Source organism: Ranitomeya imitator, chromosome 2, assembly GCF_032444005.1.
Source record: "Ranitomeya imitator isolate aRanImi1 chromosome 2, aRanImi1.pri, whole genome shotgun sequence".
Taxonomy (NCBI): Eukaryota; Metazoa; Chordata; class Amphibia; order Anura; family Dendrobatidae; genus Ranitomeya; species Ranitomeya imitator.
In genome coordinates, this window is record NC_091283.1 from 393666061 (window position 1) to 393679795 (window position 13735).

The following is a 13735-nucleotide window of genomic DNA, read 5'->3' on the forward strand; positions in this document are numbered from 1 at the left end:
ACAGAGCATTCCATCAAAGTCTGCATTTCAAAACGTCACTACTTCACTTCCGAGCCTCGGCATGTGCCCAAACAGTGGTTTACCCCCACATATGGGGTATCAGCGTACTCAGGAGAAACTGGACAACAACTTATGGGGTCCAATTTCTCCTGTAACCCTTGGGAAAATAAAAAATTCTGGGCTAAATAATTATTTTTGAGGAAAGAAAACGTATTTATTATTTTCACGGCTCTGCATTATAAACTTCTATGAAGCACTTGGGGGTTCAAAGTGCTCACCACACATCTAGATAAGTTCCTTTGGGGGTCTAGTTTCCAAAATGGGGTCACTTGTGGGGGGTTTCTACTGTTAAGCCACATCAGGGGCTCTGCAAACGCAACGTGACGCCCACAGAGCATTCCATCAAAGTCTGCATTTCAAAACGTCACTACTTCACTTCCGAGCCCCGGCATGTGCCCAAACAGTGATTTACCCCCACATATGGGGTATCAGCGTACTCAGGAGAAACTGGACAACAACTTTTGGGGTCAAATTTCTCCTGTTACCCTTGGGAAAATAAAAAATTGCAGGCTAAAAGATAATTTTTGAGAAAATAATTTTTTTTTTTATTTTCATGGCTCTGCGTTATAAACTTCTGTGAAGCACTTGGGGGTTCAAAGTCCTCACCACACATCTAGATTAGTTCCTTTGGGGGTCTAGTTTCCAAAATGGGGTCATTTCTGGGGGATCTCCAATGTTTAGGCACACAGGGGCTCTCCAAACGAGACATGGTGTCCGCTAATGATTGGAGCTAATTTTCCATTTAAAAAGCCAAATGGCATGCCATCCCTTCCGAGCCCTGCCGTGCGCCCAAACAGTGGTTTACCCCCACATATGGGGCATCAGCGTACTCAGGACAAACTGGACAACAATATTTGGGGTCCAATTTCTCCTATTATCTTTGGCAAAATAGGAAATTCCAGGCTAAAAAATCATTTTTGAGGAAAGAAAAATTATTTTTTATTTTCATGGCTCTGCGTTATTAACTTCTGTGAAGCACCTGGGGGTTTAAAGTGCTCAATGTGCATCTAGATAAGTTCCTTGGGGGGTCTAGTTTCCAAAATGGGGTCACTTGTGGGGGAGCTCCAATGTTTAGGCACACAGGGGCTCTCCAAACGCGACATGGTGTCCGCTAACAATTGGAGCTAATTTTCCATTCAAAAAGTCAAATGGCGCGCCTTCCCTTCCGAGCCCTGCAGAGTGCCCAAACAGTGGTTTACCCCCACATATGAGGTATCGGCGTACTCGGGAAAAATTGCCCAACAAATTTTATGATCAATTTTATCCTACTGCCCATGTGAAAATGAAAAAATTGAGGCGAAAAGAATTTTTTTGTGAAAAAAAAGTACTTTTTCATTTTTACAGATCAATTTGTGAAGCACCTGAGGGTTTAAAGTGCTCACTAGGCATCTAAATAAGTTCCTTGGGGGGTCTAGTTTCCAAAATGGGGTCACTTGTGGGGGAGCGCCAATGTTTAGGCACACAGGAGCTATCCAAACGCGACATGGTGTCCGCTAACGATGGAAATAATTTTTCATTCAAAAAGTCAAATGGCGCTCCTTCCCTTCCGAGCCTTACCATGTGCCCAAACAGTGGTTTACCCCCACATGTGAGGTATTGGTGTACTCAGGAGAAATTGCCCAACACATTTTAGGATCCATTTTATCCTGTTGCCCATGTGAAAATGAAAAAATTGAGGCTAAAATAATTTTTTTGTGAAAAAAAAGTACTTTTTCATTTTTACGGATCAATTTGTGAAGCACCTGGGGGTTCAAAGTGCTCACTATGCATCTAGATAAGTTCCTTGGGGCGTCTAGTTTCCAAAATGGGGTCACTTGTGGGGGAGCTCCAATTTTTAGGCACACGGGTGCTCTCCAAACGTGACATGGTGTCCGCTAAAGAGTGGAGCCAATTTTTGATTCAAAAAGTCAAATGGCGCGCGTTCCCTTCCAAGCCCTGCCGTGCGCCCAAACAGTGGTTTACCCCCACATATGAGGTATCAGCGTACTCAGGACAAATTGGACAACAACTTTCGTGGTTCAGTTTCTCCTTTTACCATTGGGAAAATAAAAAAATTGTTGCTAAAAGATAATTTTTGTGACTAAAAAGTTAAATGTTAATTTTTTCCTTCCTTGTTGCTTCTGCTGCTGTGAAGCACCTGAAGGGTTAATAAACTTCTTGAATGTGGTTTTAAGTACCTTGAGGGGTGCAGTTTTTAGAATGGTGTCACTTTTGGGTATTTTCAGCCATATAGACCCCTCAAACTGACTTCAAATGTGAGGTGGTCCCTAAAAAAAATGGTTTTGTAAATTTCGTTGTAAAAATGACAAATCGCTGGTCAAATTTTAACCCTTATAACTTCCTAACAAAAAAAAATTTTGTTTCCAAAATTGTGCTGATGTAAAGTAAACATGTGGGAAATGTTATTTATTAATTATATTGTGTCACATATCTCTCTGGTTTAACAGAATAAAAATTCAAAATGTGAAAATTGCGAAATTTTCTAAATTTTCGCCAAATTTCCGTTTTTATCACAAATAAACGCAGAATTTATTGACCTAAATTTACCACTAACATGAAGCCCAATATGTCACGAAAAAACAATCTCAGAACCGCTAGGATCCGTTGAAGCGTTCCTGAGTTATTACCTCATAAAGGGACACTGGTCAGAATTGCAAAAAACGGCAAGGTCTTTAAGGTCAAAATAGGCTGGGTCATGAAGGGGTTAATTGCATTACTTCTGCAACAGATCAGTTTTAGAAATATATTTTATTTGTCGTCCATTGTATGTAAGTTTATCCTTATGAACCATGAAGCATCGTTTATTTATTTATTTTTTAACGGCACAGAACTCCATCGTACAAATATATGAACAGATGATCGCAGGGTGTGAGGGGTGGGAAAACATGACAGAAAGTGTGTGGGTGAGGTTATGGTAAACAACCTTAGAAAGTGGAAAAGGAGGAACTGAGCTTGTACTGTGCTAGTTCATGAGGAATCGAAAATGCACCATGTTAATATTGCAAGTCAACAGGCCACAGGGTCCCACACAATGTTCAATCAACATATTATCAAACATCCATTGTTCAATGACCCTGCATCCCTGTCTTGCAAAGAAAGCCACAAAAAACTGACTGGCACATTCAAACCAGCGTGAATAGGTGCATACCAGGAGCAGTTATCTCCATATAAAATATACAAAAAAAGGTTGCACTCTATCGTGCCAAAGCATGTCAATGTGAAATATACTGTATGAAATATGAATAGCAATACAGCTTTTGAATATTAGGAAAAAAATGAATGAGACACTTTGCACAAAATTTGGCCAAATAATGTCTGCCCATTAATCATCGTCAAGGTGGCCTCAAATAACTGATGGGTTCCTGACCGGTGTGAACACCTCTCTTAGGCTGGTGTCACACTTGCAACTGCAATGCGAGAAACTCGTGCGAGTCTCTCGTCTCCATATCCAGCACTGCCGCCGGCACGAGTGTGTGGCTGCATGTATTTCTATGCAGCTGAACGCCCCAGTCCAGATTGCCGGCACAAGTCCCGACTCCCGGGTATTGAGGCGAGAGAATCGCGTGAGTTTCTCGCATTGCAGTTGCAACTGTGACACCTCTCTTAGGCTGATGTCTGAATTCCTGGGTGAATGTGGACACTTCTCTCAGTAAAGCCTGCATTTATGGGTAGATAGGAACCTGCATCAATTAAAATCACCACATGGTGAAGGGCAGAGTGCTCGGTCAGTAAACTAACATAAAAACAACAAAAAACTATAACGTGCAACTTTTTTGTATATTGTATATGGAGGTAACTGTTCCTGGTATGCACCTATTCACACTGGTTTGGATGTGCCAGTCATTTTTTGTTGTTTCTATGTTCACTTACTGACCGAGCACTCCGCCCTTCAGTATGTGGTGATTTTAATTCCTACAGGTTCCTATCTACCCATAAATGCAGGCTTTACTGGGAGAGGTGTCCACATTCACCCAGGAATTCAGACATCAGCCTAAATGAGGTGTTCACACTGGTTAGGGACCCATCAGTTACTTGAGACCAACTTGACGTTGGTTGATGGGCAGACATTATTTGGCCAAATTTTGTACAAAGCATCTTATTAATTTTTTTCCTAATATTCAAAAGCCGTATTGCTATTCATATTTCACATTGACATGCTTTAGCACAATAGAGTGCAACCTTTTTTGTATATTGCAAAGAAAGAAGACAATAAGCTGTAGGAGCTGATATAAAAGGCAGCCTTTCAAACATATCAAAAATCAACGTTTAAGACTCGTATGACAACGGTATATGGTTCTTAACCCATTGAAAATAGAAGTGTGGATAATTAAGATTAAATGCTGTGTCATCACACCATCTTTGCAGGACCTTGAATAGTATTTTGCTGGCATGAGGTATGAGCTCAATAGTCCGAAAATGTCCACAGTTAGTAGCATCTCCCTTCTTTGGAATAGGAATGAACACGGATCTTGTTCAGTCCTTACGCCATTTACCAGTTGTCCATATCTGTTGACAAAGGCGTGTGATATCATCACCTTCTGCTTCAGAACACTTTATTAGCTCTTTTGAAATATTGTCTCATCCAAGAGCTTTGTTTTTTGACAGAAGCTTTATCGCAGCAACAACTTAGTCTTTCAAGATGTTTGCTTCGCTATCATTTCCAGTCTCAGATTCTTTCCGTTTCACTGAGTATTTCTTGTGGAGGTGCTCCGTGTATTCTTTTCATCTTTCCTTGATCTGTTCTGGCTAGTTAGTTTGTTCATGTTGGCGTCTTTCAACGTTCCCACTCTAGGTTGAAACTTCTGTCATATCTCTTTGATCTTTTGGTATGCCTTCCTGGTCTTGCCTTTCAGATGTTCGCTTTCCATCTCTGTACATATCTTTTGGTAATAAAGTTCTTTGCTTGAATGGCTCTCTTTAGTCTTTTACTAATGTTGTCTGGGTTTTCCTTGTTATCTTTTTCTTTTGCCATTCGTCTTTCTTTGATGATCTTTAGGGTCTATTCTGCCTTTTTTTTATTGTCTTTCTGGTTCTTCAGTAATAATATTTTTTATATGTGTCCATAATTCCTCAGGCTTCATTTCATCCATGTCCAGTTCTATAAATCGGGTGTGCAAACTGTTCCAAAAAACTAGCATCAAATAGTAATAGATATTCTATATACCAACAATAAATATGAATACCAAACTAAATAACAAGGTGCTACAAAGGTCTCATATGAAAGAATACTTTATACAATTACCTTAACAAAAACTCAATAAATAAAAAGCAGAGTGACTCAATGGAGAGCCATGTGAGTAGATCCAGTTAACTGTCTCCACAAACTAAGTTAGTGCCTGCAGTAATTGTGTATGTATCGGTTTACTAATATTATAAAAAATAAATTGTTTAGTTCTGCATGCCATATTATTCCTGCAGGCAATAACTTAATAATAATCTTTATTTTTATATAGCGCTAACATATTCCGCAGCGCTTTACATTTTTGCACACATTATCATCGCTGTCCCTGATGGGGCTCACAATCTAAATTCCCTATCAGTATGTCTTTGGAATGTGGGAGGAAACCGGAGTGCCCGGATGAAACCCACGCAAACACAGAGAGAACATACAAACTCTTTGCAGATGTAGTCCTGGATGGGATTAGAACCCAGGACTCCAGTGCTGCAATGCTAACCACTGCGCCACCGTGCTGCCCGTAACTTAGTTTATTTAGACAGGGAGTTGCCTGGATCTATTTACATGGTCCCCCCTCGAGTCACTCTGCCTTTTATTCATTTATTGAATTTTTGTTAATTTCATACTATATTAAATAATTCTTGCATGAGACCTTTGTAGCACCTTTTTGTTTAGTTGGGTAGTCAAATGTGATGAATATACTCCAGCCCCAATGTCTCAAGTGATGTGTAGGTTCCACCCCAGTGTCTCCTACGTGCTGTATATGCTGCAGTCCCTAGTGTATCCTATGTGATGGGTATACAACAGTCTCAATGTCTCCTATGTGATGTTTATGTCAGTCTTGGTGTCTCCTATGTAATGTGTTTACAGCAGTCTCAGTGTATTCTATGTGATGTACTGTATACATCAGTTTTGGTGTCTCCCATATGATTTAAACGGCATTCTCTGTATCTTCTTTGTGAGGTATACAGCCAACCTCCCACTGCTATAAAACATGAGCAGTGATGAATTTATCACTGTGAGTAGACATGCTGTTTGGTATAACTTCCTTCTGTGAGTTATTTACAAAATCAGAAAGACTTAAAGGGAACCTGTCACCTGAATTTGGCAGGACCAGTTTTGGGTCATATGGGCGGCGTTTTTGGGTGTTTGATTCACCCTTTCCTTACCCGCTGGCTGCATGCGGGCAGCAATATTGGATTGAAGTTCATTCTCTGTCCTCCATAGTACACGCCTGCGCAAGGCAATCTTGAATGTCTTGGCGAGGCAATCAGGCGGGTCAAGAAGTTGGGAAGGGGCACCCTAATGGCTAAAACAGACATTGAGGGGGTGTTCCGGTTACTACCTGTGCCTCCGAATAGTGTCCTCCCATTGGGCTGCTTCTGTGAAGGAGCATGCTACATAGATCGCTGTTTGCCCATGGGGTGCTCCATATCCTGCTCACTATTTGAGGCGTTTAGTTGCTTCCTATAATGTGTTGTCATGGACGTTTGTAAGGCGGCACATATTATCTATTACCTCGACGACTTCTTATGCCTTGGCCCAAAAGATTCGCCACAGTGTGAAAACACGTGGAAGTCCACATGTGAGAAGGAGAGAGCTGGAGGGAGAGTGGACACCCCAGAGCCAAGGGGTTAGATTGAGAAAGAAAGAAGGCGGTGTAGCTTGCTTCATGGGTGGGGTACTCGGCTGAGTACCAGAAATTGCTACTAGGCCCGAAAGGATTTCCTGGGCCAAATGCCATTAAAAAATAGTACTTAGGTAAACAGGCGGTGTAGCTTGCTTCATGGGTGGGGTACACTGCTGAGCAGCACCAAATTTTGTCGCCATTGGCTCTTTTGGACAAGGAAATGACTCACAGACTTTCAAAAACTCGGACATGGACCAACGTTTGTATTTTAATAATTTCTATTTTCCACCACCACAACATCTTCCGAACACTGAAGGACCGCCAATGCCATACGTTGTGGTTGGGGATGAGGCGTTTCAAATGTGTGCCAACTTCATAAAACCATACTCAAGTCGGGACTTGAATCACATCAAAAAGATTTTCAACTACCGACTGACAAGGGCACGAAGAACTGTGGAGTGTGCCTTTGGTTTGCTGGCATCTAAATGGTGCATTTTAGGGACACCTATCAACCTAAAAACTGAGAAAATTGATGATGTGGTGAAAGTGTGTGTTGTTATGCACAATTACATCCTGGCAAAAGAGCGAGAACAATTAGAACTTGACAAAACTGTTGCTAGCACTTTGCGGGATTACCGTGATCTACTACAGTGGAAGTTGCCCAGATGAGGGATAAGTTTGCTGCTTATTTTGTTTCGGATATTGGACGTGTGGCATGGCAAGACGATATGGTTTAATACACTTGTAAGTAAATGTACCTGTAATGTTTGCCGACTTTACTACTAATAAAACACCCCCAGCGAAACACCCGTTACTACTTCACTCAATAATACAATACACACATGTGTGTTTTCACATAAAGAGACAAATAAAACAGGGATTGTGCAAACAAAATAAAAAATTTATTTCACAACTATAAACAACTGTTTATTTTAAATTACCCAACAATTGGGTTTATGTTCGGGGTCTGTCTGACAGATATTGTGGACCTTGGGGATGATTGTGTGGTAGTCGATGATGAAGGGGTTACAGGGGAAGAGGAAATAAATTGCAGGATTGGATCAGGGATGGGACTGGACACGTTGGGAGTAGACAGCACATTAGGAGTAGAATCTTGGGAAGGGATAGACAAATTAGATGGGAGAGACACAAGGGAAGGTAGTGACATATTTGACAACAGAGAAAAATTGGAAGGTGAGGGTGGAAGTGGTGGGTCCAATTTTGGCTGACATTTTTTGCTTTGGTTCCTCATTTTTCTGTGATGAGCAAAGTCACTAGTGGGAGTCTGTTTTTTTTGTAGGTACCTCTTAGTTTCTTGCTTGGCAGAGTGGGAGTGGTGGCCTCTGTAGCAGTGTGCTGCCGTGGTGCTGGTCTGGGCAGCGTGGTGGATGCTGCATGGTGGCGTGGTGCTGGACTGGGCAGCGTGGATGCTGTATGCTGCAGGGGTGCTGCACTCAGTGGCGGGGTGGAAAATGCATGCTGCAGTGATGCTTCACTCGGGTGCGTGGTGGATGCTGCATGCTGCAGGGGTGCTGTACTCTGGAACGTGGTGTAGCTGTGAACTGGGGGAACAGTCGTAATGTCCAGCGGTGGTGGTGGATAGTTCGGTGCTGGCATCTTAGCCCTCTGTGCTTGGCTTTGTTGCTGTGTCGGGAACGAAATGGTCGCCTGCTACTAATATCCGGCCTATGGATGGTAGCTTCGGGACTGCTGCAATGCCTGGCTGGCCTGCATGACATTCAGCTGGAGTTCAGGCGTAAGTTTTTTCGACACGTCCCGCTCTATTGCGGAAAAAAAATGTCACGCCAGTATCTGAAGGTCTGCTTCCAGGTGGTCAAGGTGTCTGTGGACATCCTGGAAAAGTGTGTTCACCTGAGTGAACACACTGTCCATTCTATCTCCAATCACCTTCATCCCATCCTGGAAGATCGAGCTTAAGTTAATAAACTAGGGCATTACTGACCTCTCCCAGGCCCTCTAACATAGTAACATAGTTTTTAAGGTTGAAGGAAGACTTTAAGTCCACCTAGTTCAACCCATATCCTAACCTAACATGTTGATCCAGAGAAAGGCAAAAAAAAACCCATGTGGCAAACAGTAAGCTCCACATTGGGGAAAAAAATTCCTTCCCGACTCCACACATGGCAATCAGACTAGTTCCCCGGATCAACGCCCTATCTAGGAATCTAATATGTATAACCTGTAACATTATACTTTTCAAGAAAGGCATCCAGTCCCTTCTTAAGTTTTAGTAGTGAATCACTCATTCCAACATCGTACGGCAGAGAGTTCCATAGTCTCACTGCTCTTACAGTAAATAATCTGCGTATGATATTATGATTAAAGCTTATTTCTTCCAGACGTAGAGGATACCCCCTTGTCCCCGTCTCAGGTCTATGAGTAAAAAGATAATTAGAAAGGTCTTTGTACTGTCCCCTCATGTATTTATCCATTGTAGTAAGATCACCCCTTAGCCTAGTTTTTCCAAACTAAATAGCCCCAAACGTAATAACCTATCTTGGTATTGCAGACCCCCCAGTCCTCTAATAACCTTGGTTGCTCTTCTCTGCATCTGCTCTAGTTCAGCTATGTCTTTCTTATACACTGGAGACCAGAACTGTACACAGTATTCTAAGGCCCCATTCACTCATCAGTTTTTTGCCATCAGTCACAATCCGTTGGATCGACAGATTCGACGCAGATTGTGAAAAACTGATGCGACGGATCAGTTTTTTGGACGGATCCGACAAGGGGGGCTGGCTAATTGTATCCGAAAAAAGCAGAGCATGCTCAGTTAAAAAAACAGATCCGGCGCCCATAGGCTTCCATTCTACAAAACGACGGATGGTGATGGATCGTTTTTTCGACAGAGACAAAAAATGTTACCTTGTCTGTTACCTCCAGCCGCCGGACAATTTTCGACGGATCCGGCGAACGACGGATGAAACGTGAGGCCATCTGTCGCAATCTAATACAAGTCTATGAGAAAAAACAGGTCCGGCGGCATCAGTCGCTGGATCCGTTTTTTTCAAAATTCAACGGATTGCGACTGATAGCAAAAAACTGATGTGTGAAAGGGGCCTAAGTGTGGTTGCACTAGTGACTTGGATAGAGGTAAAATTATGTTCTCCTCATGAGCATCTATGCCTCTTTTAATGTATCCCATTATTTTGTTTGCCTTTGCAGCAGCTGCCTGACACTGGAAGCTAAATGTGAGTTTGTCATCCACCCATACCCCCAGGTCTTTTTCAGTGACAGTTTTGCCCAGTGTTTTACAATTAAGCACATACTTATACATCTTATTTCTTCTGCCCAAGTGCTGCCTGAACCCAACAAAAGCATTGGCAGAGGGCTGGGAGAGGGAAAAACCTGATGGAGCGGCTGCCTGTGCCCCAGCCTGTGAAGTCTGCCTAGTTGCTACATCGCTGGTGGATGATTGAGACTGTTCATTGGCTGGTCGATGTGGGGCCGCTCCAACAGAGGATGATCCAGGTTGTGTTGTGCTGCTCCAGGTTCTGTTTTTAAAATAAATCAAAAACATTACCAAAAAAAATTAAATAGCTTATATAATAGTAAGACAAGACAAAACATACTGACGTTTGCTCAGCAACCGCAGGCCTCAGAACATGAAGCATTTGATGGTATTTATATTTTGATATCTTTGGAGCAGCACCACTTTGAACCCGAATCTCCTCTCTCACGTCCTTATTGAAGCGATCCTTCATCGAACGCCAATGAACTTTTACTCTTCACTGTGAAGGGTGAAAAAAAGAAATAAATTTATAAATAGTAAAAAAAAAGGCACCTACATTTACAGCAAAACAAACGCGTCAGACCACATTGCAATAGTTGCGAAAATGCTTTCTGGCTTGTGGGGTGGCATGGTCCCAATCATTCAACAGCGTTCTGGCCACTTCTTCCCAGAGTCATCAAATCAATCCTGAGTCGGAATGATTACGATCACGGGGGTCCCAAAATGCTACTCACTCAAAAGGCAAGTCACTCTTGCACAAGTGAAATGAGGAGGTCATTGTCAATCACTGGTGGACCTTCCTCACGTTGTGAAACCTATAGATCAAATAAAAAAAATGTATGTCATTGAGTTTTAAAGATACAAAACTAGAACCAAATTCAATTAAAACTCGGATAATGTAAAGACTACTTACACCACGTCTTTCCTCCTCAGGAACTTAAGGCCGACGACCCTGGGAAGATTCATTTCCACTCGACTGCACTGGAAGGTTCCTGTAAAGAAAATTCATGATTTACCACATGTGTAGTATTTGCAGTCAAAACATACCAATCAGTATATCAACTGTAATGGACGGCAATACTTAAATTACAGGCAGTAGTCCAACAGCACAGCAGTCAGGCAGCACAGAACCGGGACAGCAGCACAGCACCAGGACAGCAACACAGCACCACAACAGCGGGATAGCAGCACAACACTGGGACAGCAGCACTGCGCAGTCTACGAGGAAAAGAAAGCAAAACATAAGAAACTGAAGTTAAGAAGATTGTGAAACTGGGCAGAGTAATTGAAAAGTATAGACACTCATACTTACATTAAGTAGCAGCTGAGAGGGCCAGTACCAAACCAAAAGACAGCAGCAATCCAGGCCACAACGAGTCAGGGTACAGAAGCACCGCACAGTCTACAAGGATCAGAAAACAAAACGTAAATACAGAGTACAGACTGCAGTGAGAGAGACAGACAGACATTTTCAAAGATTTTATACTTACAGACAGAGTCTTGCGCACACATCCAGAGTCTTGATAGTACTGGACTTTCTGGGTCCAGACACCCTTTTTTACAGGGGGGGGGGGGGGTGTTTGCAGGTGGTGAAATCATTTCCTGGACACGGTCAGTCTGAAGTACGCATGCGCATTGAACGCATGCGTATGCATGTCCTTGCGTATCAATGCATTCCCATAGACAGTAATGCATTTTGACGCACTCATCCACATGCGCATGCCTGCACATGTTTAACACCTAAAAACGCAACAGCACACCGCAAAACGATGCCTAAGGACGCATCCGCATGCAAACTGATGCCAACGCATGCCCCTGTGTACACAATGCTAAATATATGTACGCAAGACACGTGCATATCTATACGCAGGCATACGCTGCGCACACATACGCTGATGTGAACCCAGCCTTATACTGTAAACCCCTCCTGACCCCACACAGAAGCTTCCCCTCATCCAGCACCATGACAACCAGCACAGCACAGTCCTGCAGACACAGTGAGGCCCCTGATCATGTGACCCCCTGACTCCTCCCCTCCTGTGACCTCATCACAGGTCCTGTGCGCACAGAACAGCCATATATGTGGTGTGCGGCTCTGCAGGTGGAGGTAGGTGCTGGAGATTCCCCATTACTGGGCGCAGGGGACATTAACCCCCTCAGTGCTGAGCCTGTGCTAAATCTCTGTATTTGCCTATAATGGGACTGTGTGTTATACCGGGGGCAGGACGGGGCCATGACTGGATGTAGTGATCATGTGACGCCAGTAACAGCTCCGGAGGTTTCTTACATGGGATCTTTATGATGTTACATCGTCATCTTCTCCCCATTCAGGTCCCTACAATATCGGATCCTCTCAGTGGAGATCTTCTATATAAGAGAATTCTCCTGAGTGACCCTACAAGGATGGAGAGGGACAGGGACAAGATGGCGGAGAGGATATTACACCTCACCCTAGAGATCCTCTTCCGGCTTACTGGAGAGGTGAGAGATTCTGATGACGTCACATTACATCATTCTTATCTATGGGAATAACAGATGGACAGAACTGGAGAGGTGAGGACTCTGGAAATGTCTGTAGTGAGGTTTATTAATGTGTCTCTCCATAACCAGGATTACACAGTAGTGAAGAAGACCTCTAGTGAGCGCTGTCAGGACCCTGTGTCTGAGGGATGGGGAAGACCCCTGAGCCCAATCATGGGGCCTCCACCTCACCCCCTGATACATGAGGACATCAATGACCAGAAGATCCTAGAACTCACCTACAAGATGATTGAGCTGCTGACTGGAGAGGTGACACTGCTGGGAATGCTGGGACATTATACAGTAACGCTATGGAGGGATCGGGGGATGACGGTATCATTGTATGTGTCAGGTTCCTATAAGGTGTCAGGATGTCACCGTCTATTTCTCCATGGAGGAGTGGGAGTATTTAGAAGGACACAAAGATCTGTACAAGGACGTCATGATGGAGGTTCCCCAGCCCCTCACATCACCAGGTAATAGGACTAAACACACACGGCCTATAATTATCTGTATGTAAAGAATGAATTCAGTCCCTGTATATGTTTCCTCCAGTTCTATCCAGTGAGAGGACAACACCAGAGAGATGTCCCCGTCCTCTTCTTCCACAGGACTGTAAACAAGAAGATCCCAATGTTCCTCAGGATCATCAGGTAGATGGAGAGATGGTGTCATGAGATCTCCTCTATGATATGTAGAAGGCTGTCAAGGTCTTGTATTCTGTCTTGTTTTCTCCTCTGGGATAAGGCTTTATTCACACATCGGTATGTCATCAGTATTTGTATGTGAAAACAAAGAGTTTCTACAAAACACAGAACAGGTGTCAATATGTCAATGATAGTTTTTCTCTGTAAGATCCTCTCCTGGTTTTGGCAAAGAAACACAAATGAAAAATAATGACATGTGAATAAGTCCTTACACTGATTGGACAAATTATTAGAGACATCTGTCTTATCCTGATTGGACCAGAGAAGAGGAAAGTCTGTGGATGTGAAAAGTCATAATAGCAACAGGACCAGATGACTAAGAAAGGAATGAGAACAATTCCAATCACAGTAGATGTCACCTACACTGATTAACTAAAGGGTAACAATGT

The 13735-nt window shown here is 43.0% G+C and overlaps 1 protein-coding gene across 1 annotated transcript in view; it reads left to right on the forward strand.

The window, feature by feature from the left end:
* LOC138666657 (zinc finger protein 850-like) overlaps positions 1–13735 on the forward strand; it is a 137545-nt gene that overhangs the window by 59852 nt on the left and 63958 nt on the right. Inside the window, exons 12-17 of the mRNA XM_069754847.1 lie at positions 7259–7412; positions 12191–12226; positions 12451–12600; positions 12730–12909; positions 12992–13115; positions 13195–13292. Of these exons, the coding sequence (XP_069610948.1) occupies positions 7259–7412; positions 12191–12226; positions 12451–12600; positions 12730–12909; positions 12992–13115; positions 13195–13292 (742 nt within the window). The remainder of the gene's footprint in view (positions 1–7258; positions 7413–12190; positions 12227–12450; positions 12601–12729; positions 12910–12991; positions 13116–13194; positions 13293–13735) is intronic.